The sequence below is a fragment of the Echiichthys vipera genome (assembly GCF_963691815.1).
Source record: "Echiichthys vipera genome assembly, chromosome: 2".
Classification (NCBI taxonomy): domain Eukaryota; kingdom Metazoa; phylum Chordata; class Actinopteri; order Perciformes; family Trachinidae; genus Echiichthys; species Echiichthys vipera.
In genome coordinates, this window is record NC_139827.1 from 18264074 (window position 1) to 18283293 (window position 19220).

Consider the following 19220-nt stretch of genomic DNA (forward strand, 5'->3'; position numbering starts at 1 on the left):
GCTACCACGACTACTACTACTACTACTACTACTACTACAGCTGCTGCTGCTGTTACAGCTGCTACTACTGTACTATTGTTCGGACTATGTGAATCATAAATAAGTCATAGAGTGTGGTCTATACCTAGTTTGTAAAGTGTCCTGAGATAATTTTTGTTATGATTTGGCACTATAAATAAAACTGAATTGAATTGAATTGAAGTACTACTGCTGCTGCTACTACAGGCAATAGTCTATGCTACTAATAATAATACTGCTAATACTAACACCAGCTATGGTTATACTACTACTACAGTAATATTAATAATACTTCTACAACACTTAATATCCATAGTATCTGAAACAATCCCAATAAAGCCTGTTGTACATTTATAATCCCATATATTTATTTTAGCAGCCGTTGCACTCTGCACCATTATCCTTGTTGTGTGTTTAAAAATAAATAAATAAATATATATATTCTTATCTATATCTGTACATAGTAGTTAAATGTTTAGGTTTGCCTTTGTTCATTTTTGTAGTCCTTGTTTTAGCTGTATGTGTATTTCTATTTCAGTGTATGGAAATTGAGAATGCCAAAAAGCCGGAGTCAAATTCCTTGAATGTTATACACTTACATGGCCATTTAAGCTGATTCTAATAATATTGAATAGCCATTTGGTGAAATGTTTGGAAAAATATAATCTTTATGGTTAAATAAAAGAGTGGTATGTGTGTGTAATTGAATGAATTATGGTTTATAAAGTGAGTGAAAAATAAAAATGTACAAATAGGTCAGTTTACAAACTGTCCATAGTAAAAATGGATGGATATGTATGGAAATGTATGCGCTACCAACAGTATGGATAAAATAGTTTATGAACTACTGTATGAAAAAAATATGAATAAAGCTATACAGGAAAAATGTGGGAGGATTTTTAAGAGAATAGGCTCTAATGTGTGATGTGGATAGAGACCAAAAGTGCAAAACTTAAAGGTTGAATATGGGGAATGAGCAGAACACCGCCATCCAGTGTCTCAAGATCGTAGTCGCAACAACAAAAAATAATTCGGGTTGCCAGGTTTGTTGCAGAGTGTGTCAAACGATCAGTCTGCGCCATGTCAAGTGATGAATCATACAGGGTAGACTAATTTCGACTAATCAATTAATTTTACAATAGCATTTAATGTTAGCCAGTCTTCAACTGGAAGTCTTTCTTTGAGTGGTGTGTAGTCAATTAGCTAGCTCTCAACTCAAATGATTCCCTGTTTCTGTAGCAACAACAGACAACCCTGGCAACCTGCAACGCCAGCCACTATTGGCTAGTACAATGTAAACAGAACGTGACAGAAAGTCATTGTCAAACCCCTCAAAAAATGTTTAAAAGTGAATTCAGACTAAAAATATTTTTTAATGGAAAAGCAATACTTTCATTCTGTACCCCTCAAAACGCCCCATGGGTGTATTCTTTAAAAAAAAAATATATACACTATATATATATATATATATATATAAATATATAGCTTTTAATAAAGACTCTACATATTAAACCTTGAATGCAATGCGAATATTCTGATGAATACAGTGCATGAACTATAACAGTTCATCGTTTTTATAAATTGTCAGTAGCTGCATTGACAAATACAGCGTTTTGTTTTAAAGTGAACGCAGATGGGCGGGGCCTTAGTCCTCCGCGTCGGGGTGTAGGGCGTGACCGAGCGGCTGGTGGGCGCGCCCGTTGCGACGTTGCGGAGGCTTCAAGATGGCGGAAGCCCTGACAACTCAGGAGCAGCTGGTAAGGGTCTCTTAACGGTTTTTTTCCCGCATCTTCCGGCCATGTTCAATGTGTACACATGTCATCTTCAGTTCCTTCTGTAACCGGCGATTTTTTTCATATTTTTTTTGTCACGGTGGTTGTCCCTGGGAACGATGTGGTCCAGTAAATAGCCCTGGCCCGTTCTGGTGTGACTGACAGCAGTTAGCATGTGTGTTAGCATCATGGCGTTTGCTAGTCGGGATCACTTAACCGGCTGTGTATTCTCGATGCCCGTTCCCTTGGTAACCGTGCTTAACAAGACCCACATAAATACGTTCACATCGTTAATATTAACTAGCGATGGGTACCTTGGTTACCATACAAGTATGTGTTTTCGTGTCTAAACGGTGTCGTTAGCCGGCCAGCTGCCACATGTAAACCTGGCTGGTGGCTAATGCTAACAGCTATTGTTGACTTGTAGGGAATTTCCTCGACAGCTATCTCGCTAGACGTTTAAAAAAAGCACGTTGGACCAGATATGAAGGTTATAAAATGAGCGTACACTGATTGCTTCAAAGCGTTGATTGTCATAATGCGCCGGGACACCGATAAGACAGACCGAGATCATGTTTGCTGTCCTGAGCCAACTATAGCTATCAGATTTACGGTCGAGGATTCACAGAAGTGATCCTCCAGTTCCTGGCATTGTTGTTGCCATTACTTTCTAGTAAAAAGGGGTGGGCCTGACTTTTTTAACAAACATCAAATGTCACGCAGCAATTCTGATGACAGCTTCATTGCATAGCTACTTGTTTTATCCTAATGGATTATTTATAACGGATTTGTGAGCTAACGTAATGAACGTCAGTGGGGATGCACCAATTCGGCACCGATGTTTAAAATAACAAATGGCCAATACCGATTTCTTATTGTTATGAATTGTTGTTATATTTTCCCCCTTTTGTGACAGGGAAGCTAAGAAATCTTAATTATTAAACAACAACTGAACTGTTTAAAGTCATCTTCCCTTTATAACACTTTATAACATCTTTAAGCACATATTCACACGACCATTACTATATCCTGGTTTCACATGAAAAAATGACTGCAACAAAAACATTTTGTGAAACATAAATTAAATGTAAATGTGAAATCCATGGCAAATATATATTAATATATTATCCTGGCAGTGTAACATTGCTTTTGTCAAGTTGAAATCTATGTCAATGTGCCGTGAAGCTTAGCATACTCACAGGGCTTGTATCCAAGCTCCATATCCAGTAACATAAGCTCATGAATGTGTGGCCACATTTTAGATTTTGGGGGGCAGAATATAGGCTTCGAAACCATGCCCCCAAAAGGAGAAAGGCTTTTCATCTAATGCAATGGTCTCCCATCACCCTGTTTGTAAGTTTAGGGGCCTTTGGGGCCCTAAAAGGGCAGTGCCTTTAGCTTTGACGTTGTCTCTGTGCAATTTTTCCCTCCCTTAAATGCTGTGGTTATCAAGGACTAGTCTTGCTGGTGGCGGTTTAAGTCGCTGATCTTTCTTCGGCATGGTGTCATTTTCCAATACGATGTTCTGCTAATTAAACAGTCCATCCCTACTTAGTAGTCACAGGACAGCTCTATACTGCTTTACTGTTTATACTGTTTCTTGAAAGCTCGGTTAATCGTTTATCCCCACCAAGGCTTGAGATCGTCCTGGTGCTGAAGTTCAGATATTGGTGGTAGCATACGGTCTATGTGTGATTTAAAGGAACCCTCCCTGACCTATAGTGAAAAATGTATCCCAACCATTTACAAATCGGTTTTAGCAACATCAACATGGATTTAGGCTAAAAAGTGTGTTGCAGTAACAACATATGTAAGGGAGAGCGCACCTTTAAATCACACATTACTTGATTTCGGACACTACACTGGAATTTTCCAACAAATTGTTGTGTCAGTAGATGCGCCGGATATATGTGTAACGCAAGTGGGTGCATCCAGCATCCTATAAACAACCAGAGCTGTAAACTCTTTTTGCCGTCTGTTCATCATACAAACCAGGCAATCAGGAGAACGATAAAAGGTTGTATTGATAATGCATGTTAATTTCAGTGTTTAATCCTAAATAAATTGTTGAAATTTCGATGGTGTGAAAGTGTGGTTTCGTTTTTTTAACAATGGTTGTGTGTCCCGATTACGAGCTGTAATAGCCCATGGCTAATTTATTTCACAAGCAAGTAACAGTAGTGAAGTCACAAAGAACTATTCAGCTCGTGAGTAACAGTTGTTCGTAACTGCAGTTAGCTCTCAGATACCTGGCTACCGTTAGCACCTCTTCTGCTTCTATTTTTTTTCTGGTAAAACACGACCACATTACATTGTGGTATATGGAAGTACAATGTAGTGTACATAGCATGTACACTACATTGACTTGTGTAGGTGGGTATTATAGAAGACTATATAGTGAAAGGAATTAACCACGGGGAATTCGAACACCACAAAATGGCATACATACTACTGTTTACAGTGCACTACTTCTTTGATAGGGAACAATTTGGAACACAGCTAGTGTTTCCCTTAGTGGTATAATGCGGTGGTGTGCCACATTACCTTCAATAAAGACCACCTCTGCTAACATCATAAAAACATCCTATGTTTTTCCCATTTTGGTTAATACATTCCCAGTATCTATTTTTGTAACAAGGTAAAAAGTAAGCCAGGAGGCTATTCATCATCTTCTAGGCTAATAACAAAATTGATCCCAATGTATCATGGTCTGGGTGCATCTTATTACTGTCTGCCAAACAATTCATAGAGAAACCCTGTATTTGGATTAGTTATTCCCCTACATCTGCTTTCTTATTTTTTTCCCACGAGAGAGTAGATTCAAGTTTTATACATAGCTGATTTAATCTGATGTACCCATCACAGACTCTCCTTGTGCTGCTTACATATTTAGAAGACAGATGCAGCTCACTTGGGTGACAACAAGCTGACTGTTGTCTCCTCCACGGCATCTTCCAGGGTCACAGCCCGCTGCTACTATCTCTATCAAACGATTTTGTAACTCTGGCAGGGAAAGAATTAAGCAGCTGAGGGGACTGACAGACTCATGCTTTTGTCTTTGTCATGTCAGTTCTCATGCCTGTCTTCTCTCTGTCATTTTTGTCACTTTACTGCCTTAGTGCCAAGCCATTGCAAGCCATTACATTTTTTTAATCAGTTTCTTGTCCTCTGGTTATTACCCATCTGCCCCCCCCCCCCCCCCACTCCCCCCCAAAACAATATATACAGTATATACATGCTTTAAGGACAGTGTGAGTGCGCCCTTAATCTCACCTCACACACCAACACTTATCTTTTTCCACCCATCTCCTCTCTCACGTTTGTCCCAGGCTGTGGAGGAGTTCCTGGGTGAGGTGCGAAGCAGGGAGCAGCCTCACAGCGCTGGGCTCGTGTCCAATCCTACAGCTATAAAGTTTCTTATGGCCCGCAAGTTTGATGTCTCCAGAGCCATCGACCTCTTCCAAGCATACAAGGTACAGCTGTGCTTTAATTGGTGACAAAACTGAGATGTCCACTTACTTTTTGATAATGTTTTTGATGCCTTTTTTTACATACTATTTAGCTGCAGGGTAATGACTTTTCCCTTTCTCCTTTTTCTCCAAACATTTATCGAAATCAGAACACAAGAATCAAAGAAGGCATCATCAATATCAACCCTGACGAGGAGCCCCTACGCTCTGAGTTACTGAGTGGTAAATTTACAGTCCTGGTGAGTGTTGAAGCAATTGTGTGCCACACTTCAGGATACAGGGTACACAGAAAATGGTGCACCTGCTGATCATTTAGGAAGTTGTGCGTGCGTGCGCACATGTCAGTATGCACATTTATGTCTGCCTTTGTGTCATTTTATGAAAGGAGATGGAGTAAAGGATGGTCTGAAAATGTGTTTGTTCATAATCAGAATTTATAGCTGCCACCTTTTGACAAATAACATAGAATGGAAGCACAGTTAATTTACATTCATGTGTATGATATGTGATATATGTGATGCTCCTACCAGCCTGGCCGTGATGAAAAGGGTGCCGCTCTAGCACTCTTCACTGCACGTCTCCATCGGCCAGACATCACCACCCACAAAGCTGTGCTGCAGGCCATTATCTATCAGCTGGACAAAGCCATAGAGAGGTGATGCCCTAACCCTTTAGGCATTCAACTTTATTTTTGCACTTTACCCTGCTCTTGTGGTATAGAGTATTACCTTATTTCTACGTTTCTCTCATGTATATATTTTATAAAATATAATGTAAAGCTTCTTTTGACCCACTTCCTTTCTCTTTATTTGAAATCTTGTTCATGTATCCCCAGTGTACAAACTCAAAGAGATGGCCTCATATTCATCTACGACATGACCAACTCCAGCTATGGTAACTTTGACTATGAACTCTGTGTCAAGATCCTCAATTTGCTCAAGGTAGATATAAGAAACAATTACGTTTTTCGAGTCAAAACTGTCTCTTTTTAATGAAAAACCCTTTTCATCATTTTGTCTCTCTGTTTGTATTTCCTAGGGGGCATTTCCAGCTCGTCTAAAATGTGTCTTCATTGTGTCATCGCCTCTTTGGTTTCGAGCACCTTTTGCGGTCCTCCGCCTATTTGTGCGGGAGAAGCTAAGAGAACGGGTATGTATTTTTATTTTCTGTTGGAGTTATGTCATACTGTGTAAATGCCTAGACACACCAACATGACAACACCAAACTAGTGGTGACAAAGGCCAACTGTTGCGCCTCACATCCTGTGTCTCGCCCCAAAAAGTTGCACTTGACATAACGTGACTCAGCGTTCGGCTGCATCGTCATGGCCCACAGATATGACACAGACACACAACGTCAGTTTCAAATTTAGTGTGTTTTCAACAGTAAACCCATCCGCGGCAATTTTAGATTTCAGAGCAAGTGCTCCACTTTGGAGACCAGACACACACATAGGGGATTCCTCCTGGTGAAAGACCTTGAAGTTGGTGACTCCTTGTCGCGGATCAGTGCAAGTAATGTGAAAACCAACACCTTTAATACTCCTGACACAAGACAGCAAGACAGATGTTGAAAGAACAAAATATATTTCCTAATTCAATTGCTGATCGGCCGAAAAACAGCCGATGAGAGCGGACTACTGCCAATGGTGCGGCACACACCACAAAAAAATAGGGCTACGGTCGCTCACTGTCTGCCCCAACTTAGACCTCCGACTGTCAGGTTGGTGTGCCATGGCCTTAAGATGTTTGGTTATCGTCCGTCATTTTAAATATATCCTTTTTATTTACCATTCCCCAGGTGTGCACAGTGAAAGCTCATGAGTTGGCCAGTCACATCCCAGTCTCCTCCCTCCCTGAACACCTCGGTGGGACATCCCAGTATAGCCACGTGGCTTGGATCCAGTCCTGTGTTAACACACACACAAACACTGTTCAGGGTGACACGCAAGAACATGACACACACGACTGTGTGGGAAGCCTGTTGCGCTCCTATAGCTTAGAGTGCAGCAACACAAGCGCAGGCGCTACACTGTCTCACACCCATATAAACACACATTTGGGTTCTGAGCTAGCCGTGGCTAACTCTAACTGCTACGATGATAGCAATGCTAATCCACACAACCACTGCGGTGTGGGGGAGGGCAGGACTCAAGGCCAAGGACAGCACCACCAGAACCCACAGTCTGCTGCAAACAGGCCACAGGGGAACCACCAACACTGGAACGGCTCAGCAGTGAGCGGGGCCAACATGTCTGTTAGTGGCTCTAGCCCCAATGCTAACATGAATGGTCGTGGCTGCCAAGCCCTTCCCCAGTCAGACACACCCCCTGACACACCACTTTCCCAGCAAGGTGACGGGGACACAGTTGATGGCGATGCGACAGACTCTGTCCACAGGTCTCAAAATGATGACGTAAAGGAGGAGGACGAGGAGGATGGCAACGAAGAGGAAGGGGTGCCTCCCTTGCCCCAGAAGTCTTTGCCTCGCCCCCCTCACCAGCCTTTCTCCCAGTCCCCGCCCCTCTCTTCATCATGGGGTCATTATGATGAGGACAGCTGCATGGAGGTGTCTGTTCACCTGCCAGAGCAGGGAGGCATGACAGTGCATGATCTCGTGGAACATGTAAAAAGAAAGAAGAAGAAGGGGATCTATCAGGAGTATGAGGAGATCCGGAAGGAGCCACCAGCAGGCTCCTTTGACTACTCCAAGTAAGAGATAAAAAAAAAAATCTCTCCATCTGGCCCCTTTTTTTTCTTCTGTGTGCTTCTGTGTCTTTGCCAGTCACTCCCTTTATTTTCAGTCTCTCTGTACAGAGGTGAAGAAAAAATGCATTACAGATAACACATCAACCCACTATTTAAATCTGTCGTGTTAGCTCACATTATTTTCAATTCTGCCTTTACAGAAAACTGTCCAATCAGATAAAGAACCGGTACAGTGATGTTCTCTGCCTCGACCAGTCACGGGTGCGACTCAGCGAGCTCTGTGACGATGAGGATGAGGTAATAATCAAACTTCAGTTCTCTCACTCTCTTTTGTTTTTGTAATCTCTATTAATTTCAGTCACACATATTTTAAAAAACAACTGTTACTTTGTAGATGATGGTGGTTTATGAATGTTTGCTGCTAAATTGTCATATCTAGATTAGGGCTCCGTTCCACCTTCTCACAAGAACTGTGTATTGGTCACTTCTGAGAGAATTTAATGTTTTTATATGTTGCATGCATTTAGTTGGGTAATTCATGGAAGGCACTGAGACGATCAAAAAAAGATTGGCTGTAGACATAAATGTAGAAAATGTATTCCAACTTTTGAGTCTATTCCTTGTGATGTCTTCACCTGTCCTTATCTACTGAACATGATGTGTGATTGGAGTGGAATGCTTGACAGTATCATAGGCTGTCGTTATCTTTTTGACTTTCTTAATCGTATGCAGCAGATCTGAACTCAGCTGTATCCACATAGGTTTCCACACTTGACGCTTCAATGTCATACATCCAAAATGGCACTTGGTGCAAGAGAAAGTCATTTCTTTATATTTTGTTTATTTTGTAATGGTGGCAGGGCCCGTACTGTGCAGGATAGTGCCCACATGATGTCCACGCCTCACTGAGATCCGAACTCAATGCATGCCATCCACATTGGCATGTGGTCTGACTGATCGGATCCCAATGCAAGCAAGATCTGATCTCGGAGAGTACCGACTTGACAGTTATTGCATCCATGTATGATCAGATGACAAAAGTTGCATTTAAAAGACAAGTGTAACCACAGCATGTGGTTAAAGGGCTTATTTCTTTGGCAACCTGGGTTTTACTTTTCTAAAAAAGAGTACAATGTTATAGTAACCAACGCTGATAATGACCAACACTATGAACATAAAACCAGGTTGTAAATATTCCTTCAGATGGTGGTATGGCTTTAGAACAGATGTTGGTATAGGCAACAAAATCAATCTCTAACTGAAGAAACTGGAGAATGACTGAATCTGTTGTGGATTCATATTGAGTTGCATATATATACATTTATAACATTTTAATGCAACACCAGTCTACAGTTTTAATCATTTATTGCAGTGATCAATGTCCCCCTACAGGAGGCAGTAGACCCTTACATCAGCCAGTTAGTCTCACACCTTTTCTTTTGTGATTTGCAGACTTCAGATTACATTAATGCCAGTTTCATGGATGGGTACAAGAGGAGCAACGCTTACATCGCAACTCAGGGTGAGAAGCAGTTTACACACTTCTATAGTCCCACTTGTTTTTATCTATGTTACTATCGATGTAGCATTTTACTGCATTTTTACACTTTTCCTGCTCCAACCCTCCTTAATCCCCCCTCAGACCTATGTAGGGTTCAGGACGGTGTTACCGTGACCTGACAGACTTTTGTGTCCTTCAGGTCCTCTTCCAAAAACTTTTGGTGACTTCTGGCGCATGGTGTGGGAACAGATGGTACTTATCATTGTCATGACCACCAGGTGAGACTCCTTTTACTTTTGAGTTTTAAAGTCAATTGTGTATTGTACACAGATGTACAAAGGGTGTTTGTATACAGAAGTGGTAGTCCAAGTGACATATCCTCAATGGTCAAATGGTGAGATTAAAAAGATGCTTATTTCTGTGCGTCTCAGAGTGGTTGAGCGCGGGCGTGTCAAGTGTGGTCAGTACTGGCCTCTTGAGGAGGGCAGAACGGAGCAGCATGGATTCTTCTTGGTCAGAAACACACACATCCAGGTGTTTCAGGACTTCAAACTCTCCCATCTTGAACTTTACAACACACAGGTGAGTCACATCCACGGCATTAGTGCTTTAATTCTTAATTCATTTGAGATGACAAAGTAACCGTAGAAATATCTTTAATGACTTAAGAGGTATTTAAAATTTTATTAGAAGTTAACATATGACGACATTGCTGACTCCAGATTGTGGGATGTGTTTTTTTTTTAGTGGAAGCTCATTTTTTAAGTTATCACCATTTCATGTATATTTACAATAATCCTTGCATATGGATGAGAATGAGTCTGATATCTATTCTTCTATGAACCTTTGTGACCTTTCTTAGTCTGGAGAGAGACGGGAAGTGTGCCACTACCTCTATGTCAGCTGGCCAGACTTTGGGGTGCCAAAAAGTGCTTCTGCTATGTTGGATTTCCGTGAGCATGTACTTCAGAGGAGGGAGGCTGCAGTCCAGAGCCTGGGCTCCAGTTGGAAGGGGCCTCCAGGGGGCCCCCCTGTGGTTGTGCACTGCAGTGCCGGCATTGGTCGTACAGGTAAATGCATTTACCACTACCAGTGTGGGTTTCAAATGTACGTATATTATACGTGTATATATATATATATATATATATATATGTATATATATATATATATATATATATATATATATATATATATATATATATATATTGGAACATAGTCTTTACATAAATGTTTATGTAAAGACTGTTCCTTTCAGTTATATGGCCTTGTCTTGCTATATAGTGGTGATGTCCATTAATTTAGTAGACTTGGACATTTGTAGTGTTCAATACTAGTCTGTGCAATAACTGAGATTATGTTAATGATAAAATATAATTCTGGACTGTCTATGTAAACATTTTGCTAAAAAAAGTACTTTTTTTATTTAACAAAAAATAAAGTTTCAAACCTGTCAAATACTGACTAAAGATGAGCAGTTAAAATTGGTGAAATAATTAATTTTCCTGTCAACCTCTAATTAAATTTAAAAAAAATAGTAGAAAAGAGAAATCTGAGTTTTGGATGTCAGCTTTCAGTATTAGTTTTTTCATTCACTCAATACCAAAGAAGTATTAAGGTTTGTCACCTAGCCTTAAACATAGTCTTAAATGTATTCTTAGTAAAAAATAAATAAATAAATGTAAACAACTTAAATGGGTTGCTCTTCTGATGGCAAAAGAAAGTCCTTCCCAGTACTACAGTTTTGGTTTTTCTCTGGTTTCAGGACTCGACTAACAGTTGCCAAGTTGCCATTGCCAACAATTTTGAGAAATTGTCAACCAATTTTGGTCTTTGGTCGTCATCAGTGGCAACCACATTTTAACATACAAAAAATAGGGACAGCACCACAAAAAGCAATTTCTTAATATTTGATGCGTTAGTAATATTTGCACATTGCTCTTATAGTTAAAACCGGAACCAGAAAACTGCACATAACAACGCGGCACATGCATTTGTGCGTTTACTCGAGTACCAACTGGCACCCAGTGAACAGGTTTTGACTTCCTGTATGAAAGGAGAAGCAATGAAGAAGCGGCTTTTTGGTGTCATTCCAGATTGCAACTGAGGACACAGCATAAGTGCCGCTCTATTATCAGTCCCCGCAGCAACCAGAGTGAACTCAACCGTTCCGCCTCACTGCTACCTTATACAATTTGACTCTTAAGTGCACATTGTCAAAAAACAATAGAATTTCATTACCCTAAAATAATTAGAATAAATTATGCATTCAAATAATGGCAAATATGGCTGATTATTCATTAGGCAAAAACAAAACCACACATATATGGGTGTCACACTCGCATGCAGACAGACATTTGTTTTAAACACAAACCGGTGGATTGCTTACTCCAGGTAGGGAATAAGTCCTTACCCCAAGTGAAGGAGTTCAAGTACCTCGGGATCATGTTCACGAGTGAGGGGACAATGGAGCGTGAGTTTGGCCCGAGAATCGGAGCAGCGGGGGCGGTGTTGCAGTCGCTCTACCGCACCGTTGTGACGAAAAGAGAGCTGAGCTGGAAGGCAAAGCTCTCGATCTACCAGTCAATCTTTGTTCCTACCCTCACCTATGGTCATGAAAGCTGGGTCATGACCGAAAGAACGAGGTCGCGGGTACAAGTGGCCGAAATGGGTTTTCTCAGGAGGGCAGCTGGAGTCTCCCTTAGAGATAGGGTGAGAAGTTCAGCCATCCGTGAGGAACTCGGAGTAGAGCCGCTGCTCCTTTGCGTTGAAAGGAGCCAGTTGAGGTGGTTCGGGCATCTAGCAAGGATGCCCCCTGGGCGCCTCCCTAGGGAGGTGTTCCAGGCACGCCCAGCTGGGAGGAGGCCTCTGGGAAGACCAAGGACTAGGTGGAGAGATTTTATCTCCACACTGGCCTGGGAACGCCTTGGGATCCCCCAGTTAGAGCTGGTTAATGTGGCCTGGGAAAGGGAAGTTTGGGGTCCCCTGCTAAAGCTGCTGCGCCGCGACCCGACCCCGGATAAGTGGATGAAGATGACATGAGAGACAATAGTGAAGCAAATTAAGTTGTTTGACTGATGACTGCATAATATCTTAATGTACATATAAGGTGATTACAAATGGCAACTATTTTTAAAAGTTAGTGTTGAGCCCAGGGTGTTGTGTTTATTGTCAAGTTTATTGGGTTACTTTTTCTTGTGTAACCCTCTCCATCTTTTTCTGTCCCATCCATGCTCCCCAACCAGGCACGTTCTGTACACTGGACATCTGCCTGTCCCGGCTTGAGGACATCGCCTCAGTAGATGTGCGTCAGACGGTGCGGCGGATGCGTACACAGAGAGCTTTTAGCATCCAGACCTGGGACCAGTACTACTTCTGCTACACAGCAGTCATCGAGTATGCCCAGCGCCATGAAAAACTGAGCCCGGTGCAGTGGTCTGACTCAGACCTGGAGACTGACAGCGAGTGAGGAACACATGGAGGGACAGAAAAACAAATGGCATAGCCAACCTAAGCCGAAGTCATAGGAACGAAAGAGTTTGGAATGACATTTCAGAGTAGAAGAGGGAGATAACTCTTCTGCCATAAGAGAGAAGAGACAAAGGATGGAGATCTTGTTTTGGCTCTTGATGTAATAATGCAGACTCTCACAGTTGCTCTTCCTCCACATGAACTGATCAACGGAGGTGAATAGCTGAAAAAAAGGGAGTAAAGACTGTGCATTGCGTCATCGATTGAGCAAACTGTCCTGCCAATTTCCGAGCCCCTTTTTATTTAGCAAACTACAGAGGGACTTGGCTTGCTCTGAACCTGTCTTGTTGACAAGAGAGTTGTACGAGTTGTAGCATTTTATATTGACTTGCACATGAGGAATGACAAACTTGAACTTTACCCCTTGAAGCCCTCCAAACCCCAGTGTTTGTTCCTTTTTGTATTTCTTGTTCCTTTTCAACCCCCGAGCACAGAAAATCTGTGATCACAGAAAAAATGTTGGGGGTATGAAAAGGTGAAACTTGAAAGTATTTTGGTTTGTGTTTTTTATTTTTATTTTAGAGAGGAAATGGTTGTGCGTGAGCAAATGGTCTTGACAGTAGATCAGTGCGTGAGCTATTTAGTCCATTTCAGTTTTTTCTTTATTTTCCATGTCCTTTTTTTCTATGGTGCATTTTCTACGTGTGTTTCATATTTGTGCATATGTAGACTAATTTTTCAAAGCCAAAGTCCTTACCCTGAATGCTTGGATGTACTCCTTACTGAGATATTATAGACTGAAGCCCATGTATATTCTTGTAACATACATTTATACATTATTGTGCATAATAACCTGAGCAAAAAAGCCTTGTTTAATATAATTGACTAAACCGTGAGAAGAAATATCTATGTAGCTAGCCAGGCTATGACAAAATATAGAGAAGGGTTCCTGTATTAAAACTGATATCGTATTGCAAATCTGTGTGATTTGTCAGGTCTAACATCATCTTTACTGTTAGAGCGTTCTGACTGGACGATCTTAAGTAATTTGGCCTTAACTTGATTCACTGCCTCGTCGTACTCCGACCTAATCCATACCTGAAACTGTAAACTTTTTCTTTCCATTTTTTGAATCGTACTCCCTTGATACCACAACTTGTGTTTGATTCTCGAGGCAAATTCTGCCTCAGATAATTGTGCCTTCAAGTTTTCCTTAGCTTAATGTCTCGCAAGTATAGTAATAACACCCAAGCGAGTGCACTTGAGTAGTACACGCTGACTGTGTCACACAAGACACCCACATTTTGCTTATAGTCCTTTGTGTAGTACGCTACTTTTGAATAACAGGAAAGTAGTGAGTTATTTGGGGCTAAGCTCTGGTTTGAGACATGGCTATTCTTTTATCATTTGACCTCAGGGGTTAATTGTAGTGGTTTATTTGCCTAGTGTCAAAGATCATTTTCCGGGTTTGCCTCTGGTAAATTATCATTTAAGAAAAAAACTATATCAACTTTATTTTGTATTTTTACTGTATTGTATCCTACTATATTTATGTCTTTGTAAAACTTCTACAATATTGAAATCAGTGAATGTTGGTACGATGCTACAAAGAAAAACAAACCAGTTATTGCATTTGATAAGCTGAACAAATCAGATGGGGAGTGAAATATATTTTTTGTTTTTCACAATGAAATTTTGGTGGAAAATGTCACTTGCCATTGTATTTTCAGAACTGACTTGTATAGGACAATGGGGAGAGGGGCGGGGAGCTAACAAATATGTTTTTTGACAGCTTATTGTTAAACTCGGTAACAATTACATTAATGTCTTGTACTGTCTGGTACCCAATGCCAAGGACAAAGCAAAAAAGAACTATCAAGAGAGGAAAATATAGCAAAAAAAGAAAAATGGCTGCCGTTTCTCTTCACCAAACCCCAGCTTGGTGTCTATGAGTAAAAACTTTATATATATATATATATATATAAAAGCATGGAAAGCGAGCCTTGAATGTTTTTTGGGTAATGGTGTCCGAGCTATTTAGTCAAGACAGTCTTGGATATTGTTGGTGAATGTGGACCCTGCATCCCTCAATGCCAAAGGCCCAGGCTCACCCTAAAGATCTTTTCCCTATCACACATCCTCAACAGCCTACTAGCATGGACCTACCAGTGCAGCCTTGCATCCACTGAAGCAGAAAGACTTGGGAACATTACTCAAGATTATGTATAGACACAAAATGGGAGTGTGTGTATGTAAAAGAGTATTGGTCTCCATGCTACTTTTAATTTGTTGTATGAGAAACAGAATGCAACATGCATTTGTCAGTGGTGTTTATTTAATGTTTCATTCTGTGCTTTAAGTTCTCGTGATTGAATTATGGCCTTTTACATGCTGTCAGCCCGGCTGCCCCATTAAAGCAACGGTATTACTATCTTGAATGATTACAAAGCTAATGTGATCTCTTCTTGACTGGCTCGTGTGGTGCATAGATTAAATGTGCAGAATGGACACGATGTCTCCGAAGCAAATCTTCACTTTCCATTCAGAGTTGCCGTTCTTTCAGCTTGCCGTGTGTCAAGTTTTTCTGCCCCTTATCAACAAAAACAGCTAGACATGGATTTGTAGATGTAAGTTTGTGTCACTAGACTGATGTGTGCCTGACACCAGTGGAGGAAAGTAACAAAGTACATTAACTCAAGTCTGGCAATTAAGTATAAATCATTACAATAACTATGTCTCCACTCCACTACATTTCAGAGGAAATTCAAATTGTTGCTAGTGATTTAACAAATTAAGATTTTACATACAAAACATCTGATGAGAATAAAATATGAAGCATTGTTAGAGATCAAATTAGCTTAAAGCATATAAAAAAGATCCACCTCAACCAACTAAAACTGTAAGTTGCCACTTAGACACATTAATGCATCAGTAATACACTCACAGGGGGGAGTTTTTCTGAAATGTTTTCCAAAACATAATTTAGTGAAGGCCTACTATAACATGAGAAAGTTTGTGACCCGGCCACCATGTTCTACCGCCCAAATGCCAGGCAGCTAAACAGTACACTAAAATGTACAAGAAATGGACAGTGCGGTAACATGATTTTGAGTTCACAAGCGGTCATTGACACTGCGTTAGAGACTCCCTGTCTCTGATTGGTTGTCGGGTGTGGTGGGATCTTGCAGATACCATTGAGAGCACTAGGTGGAGGCTGAGAAACATGATTTTTTTCACAGATTATCCGTCTCATGTGCTGCAGTCAGGATGTCACTACAGTTTCAGCAAATATGACAAAAACCTATTTTCATAAAAGTAACCAACTGCAGCTTTAATGTGTGTTCCAGGCGTGTTCCACGGGCGCTTCAAATCCTTGAATTCTAATGTTGTGATTTCAAGGTTAAAAAAATGTGCTTGAAATTGTATCTGTATTGCATTTCTTTCACAACAAATAGCTATAGAATAGAAATGTTGTTTAATTTCTTATCCTTCTGGTATTACAAAACACAATTTTAGTTGTTTATAGCACAATACCATCTCTTTTAATGGGATAAAAAAAGGTGAAATAATCATTTTCAATATGTTTTCGTAGAAATATGTAATTTTACACAGCTCGAAGGTGCTGGAAAAGCTTGGAATGAACCTTGAAAATGCTTGAATTTGACCTTGGAAAAGGTGTACGAACCCTGGTGTTGAACCCATTAGATTTCTGTCAGCTGTACATTCCCACCTTTATTCCCTATAAGACACATATAAATTGACCATTATGACCATTATTTAAGGTCGGTGTTACAATAGTGTTTTTCTTTTCAGGTGTCATCGAGAGACAAATCAGACGCAAATGGTTTTGACTTGGGCTGTATTTAGTGATGTAATTATCTTATAGCTAATTGTTGAGACATAAAACAATATCATAGACACATCAAACTGTTAAATAGTGTATGTAACATGTAATAATAACCCACCCAGCTGAATACCAAAAGTTATGCACCCTTTTTAATGAATAAATATACAACATGACCAAATGTGACCAGAACATTTCAGATTATTCTTCATCCAGTTTGCTGTCAGATGAAACAGATCTTAATATATTATTAATAATAATTGTTCACAAAATAGAAGAAAACAGCTGATCACAGTCAGTGAATGTGTTGCAGGCTGAGTATTAAGTATTGAGTACTAAATATTGAACCATTCTCCACATACGGAGACACTCTCCAAACAGAATAAGTGGGGTGAATTTAACCTTCCTGTGGCAGCATCACCTGCGGATGTGGTTTTTTTGAGAGGAGTTGGGGTATGTTTTCTGGGTAAGGGTACAGGAGGCACAGCAGACACTTCTGTAGTAAGGGTAAACACAGAGTCTGGCTTGAACCACCACCATACAGTTATGATACTGGTCGCTGCATGATGGGTCTGTGAAGGAAAAGAGCAACAAGTCAGAATCAAAGTCCAAGAAATCAATTTAGAACAATTTACATGCATCCAAATTCATATCTGTGTAAGATATCGGTTGCAATGACTGTGATTTGTGAAATACATGTCTAAATATAAAGAAAATGAATAAGAAGATCCGTATTGGGACTTCATAGCTGTTTTAAAGAATGTGTCATGTACAGAAGCTGAAGCACCAACACATGGCATAATTCAGTGAATGGTTTTCAAGTTTCAATTTCAGTACACAAGTCCAAATCCATGTCTGAAGATTAAGTACTGTGGTCATGTTGTGAATAGAACTGAGAATAAAAATGTGCACAATCAGGCCCCTGGGCTTGAGTCCTGATAATAAGCCTATGCATTAAAACGGCGGTGTTCGCAACAAAAACTCCTTATTAAGGAAGTATATCAGCTGATTGATCACACATGCGGTTAATTGCGGTCTAGCCATTAAATGGATTGTAGACATACAAAACAGATAATTATTTTCTCCCAAATGGTCCTCTTTCCGTCTTTTTACCCAATGATAAGTTACATATTTATCTTTTTGGTTTTGGTAAGTTCCTTAATATACGACTCATTAAAAAAACATGATCTTTCCAGCCCGTTTCCTGCCAAACCCTCAACTGTTCCTGGTTGAGACAATAGGCCCCAGATGGACATCTTCATGGTGACATTATCAACAATGACAGCAACACAGAGAAATCTTACTCCAAACAGGTCCTATCTGACCCTTGTGTGAACTCTGACCCAACTGTGGACACACAGCGGTGATACAGCACTGCTTGGCAGACGTACTTATCTCAGCTACTGCTGTACAAGGATGTTTGTTGCATTCTTCTCGGCTCTCTGGAGCCGAACTGGGGTCACAGTGGTCACTTGGGGAAATGTTGTCGGCAAGACAACGTACCTCACGCACACGGTAGCCACCATTGCAGGAGCGTGAACACTGAGGTGATAGAAAGAAAGAGCGAAAAGATGAGCTGCACGTACAGTATATAATGTAATTTGAGGACTGAATGTGGACAACACTTATCGTCTAAAATAAAAATACAAAAACTAGGCAGTCATCTTTAAAGGATCAATTAACCCAAAATACAAAAAGCATCTATCTGGCCATGCGAATAATTGCATTTTTTAAAAATGCAATTTTGGTATCCCCCTCTGACACATGTGCCTCCAGCCCAATGAAATGGAGGTCAATAGAATTGAGTTTCTCATGTTCAAAGAAATTAAATTGATTACGTCCCCTTCACATGGTGTTCATCAGCAGTAACTGTTTAGTTGAGCATGCTACGGCCCAAATCTTGGGTTATCACCTAGACCACTGAAGTATTATAAGAAATTCTTATAATAAATCCATGATCTAGACATGACCCACGGGGCTATCAACTGCTTTACTGCGGTGCAGTGAGATGACGTAGTATGAAGAGCGACAAAGTCGTCATAGGGATGAGGTCAGGGTTGATTGATCAGTCAAACAAACATAGGACTTTCGCCAAGGAGACTGCGGTTTATGTCTCGTGTGAAACCAAAAGTAAACTTACTTAACTGATGTCATGTTCATGAGTAATGTAACAAATGTACTTATTTTAACCCAACTACAATCTTTTACTAAAAGTAATCAACTAATTTTGTTGCCTAAACCTAACCCTGCACATGGAAAAATGACACCAAAGGATACCTGTTGCGTTAAAAAGTGACGCCAAGGACTCCTGACCAAGCTGCCGCGCATGACAAGTTGGGATTGAGAATGTGTTGGTGGATCTATTGACTGTGATTTCTTTATGTGTCAGATACTAGGGGTTAATCGTTGCATGGTAGAAGGACGGACTTATCGAGACTC

The 19220-nt window shown here is 40.5% G+C and overlaps 1 protein-coding gene across 1 annotated transcript; it reads left to right on the plus strand.

The window, feature by feature from the left end:
- Positions 1–1721: 1721 nt before the first annotated feature.
- Positions 1722–15360, plus strand: ptpn9b (protein tyrosine phosphatase non-receptor type 9b). Its single transcript, XM_083927162.1, has 13 exons — positions 1722–1775; positions 5120–5263; positions 5410–5499; positions 5791–5915; positions 6096–6201; positions 6299–6409; positions 7061–7971; positions 8169–8265; positions 9421–9490; positions 9669–9747; positions 9901–10051; positions 10332–10539; positions 12712–15360. The coding sequence occupies exons 1-13, from the start codon at positions 1743–1745 to the stop codon at positions 12933–12935; spliced, it is 2349 nt and encodes a 782-aa protein (XP_083783288.1). The 5' UTR covers positions 1722–1742; the 3' UTR covers positions 12936–15360.
- The last annotated feature ends 3860 nt before the right edge of the window (positions 15361–19220 follow it).

Coding starts and splice junctions, on each gene's coding strand:
- ptpn9b (XM_083927162.1), top strand. CDS start 1,743: ATGGCGGAAGCCCTGACAACTCAGGAGCAGCTG. Junction 8,266..9,420: donor TCTGTGACGATGAGGATGAG/GTAATAATCAAA, acceptor TGTGATTTGCAG/ACTTCAGATTACATTAATGC. Junction 10,540..12,711: donor TGCCGGCATTGGTCGTACAG/GTAAATGCATTT, acceptor CTCCCCAACCAG/GCACGTTCTGTACACTGGAC.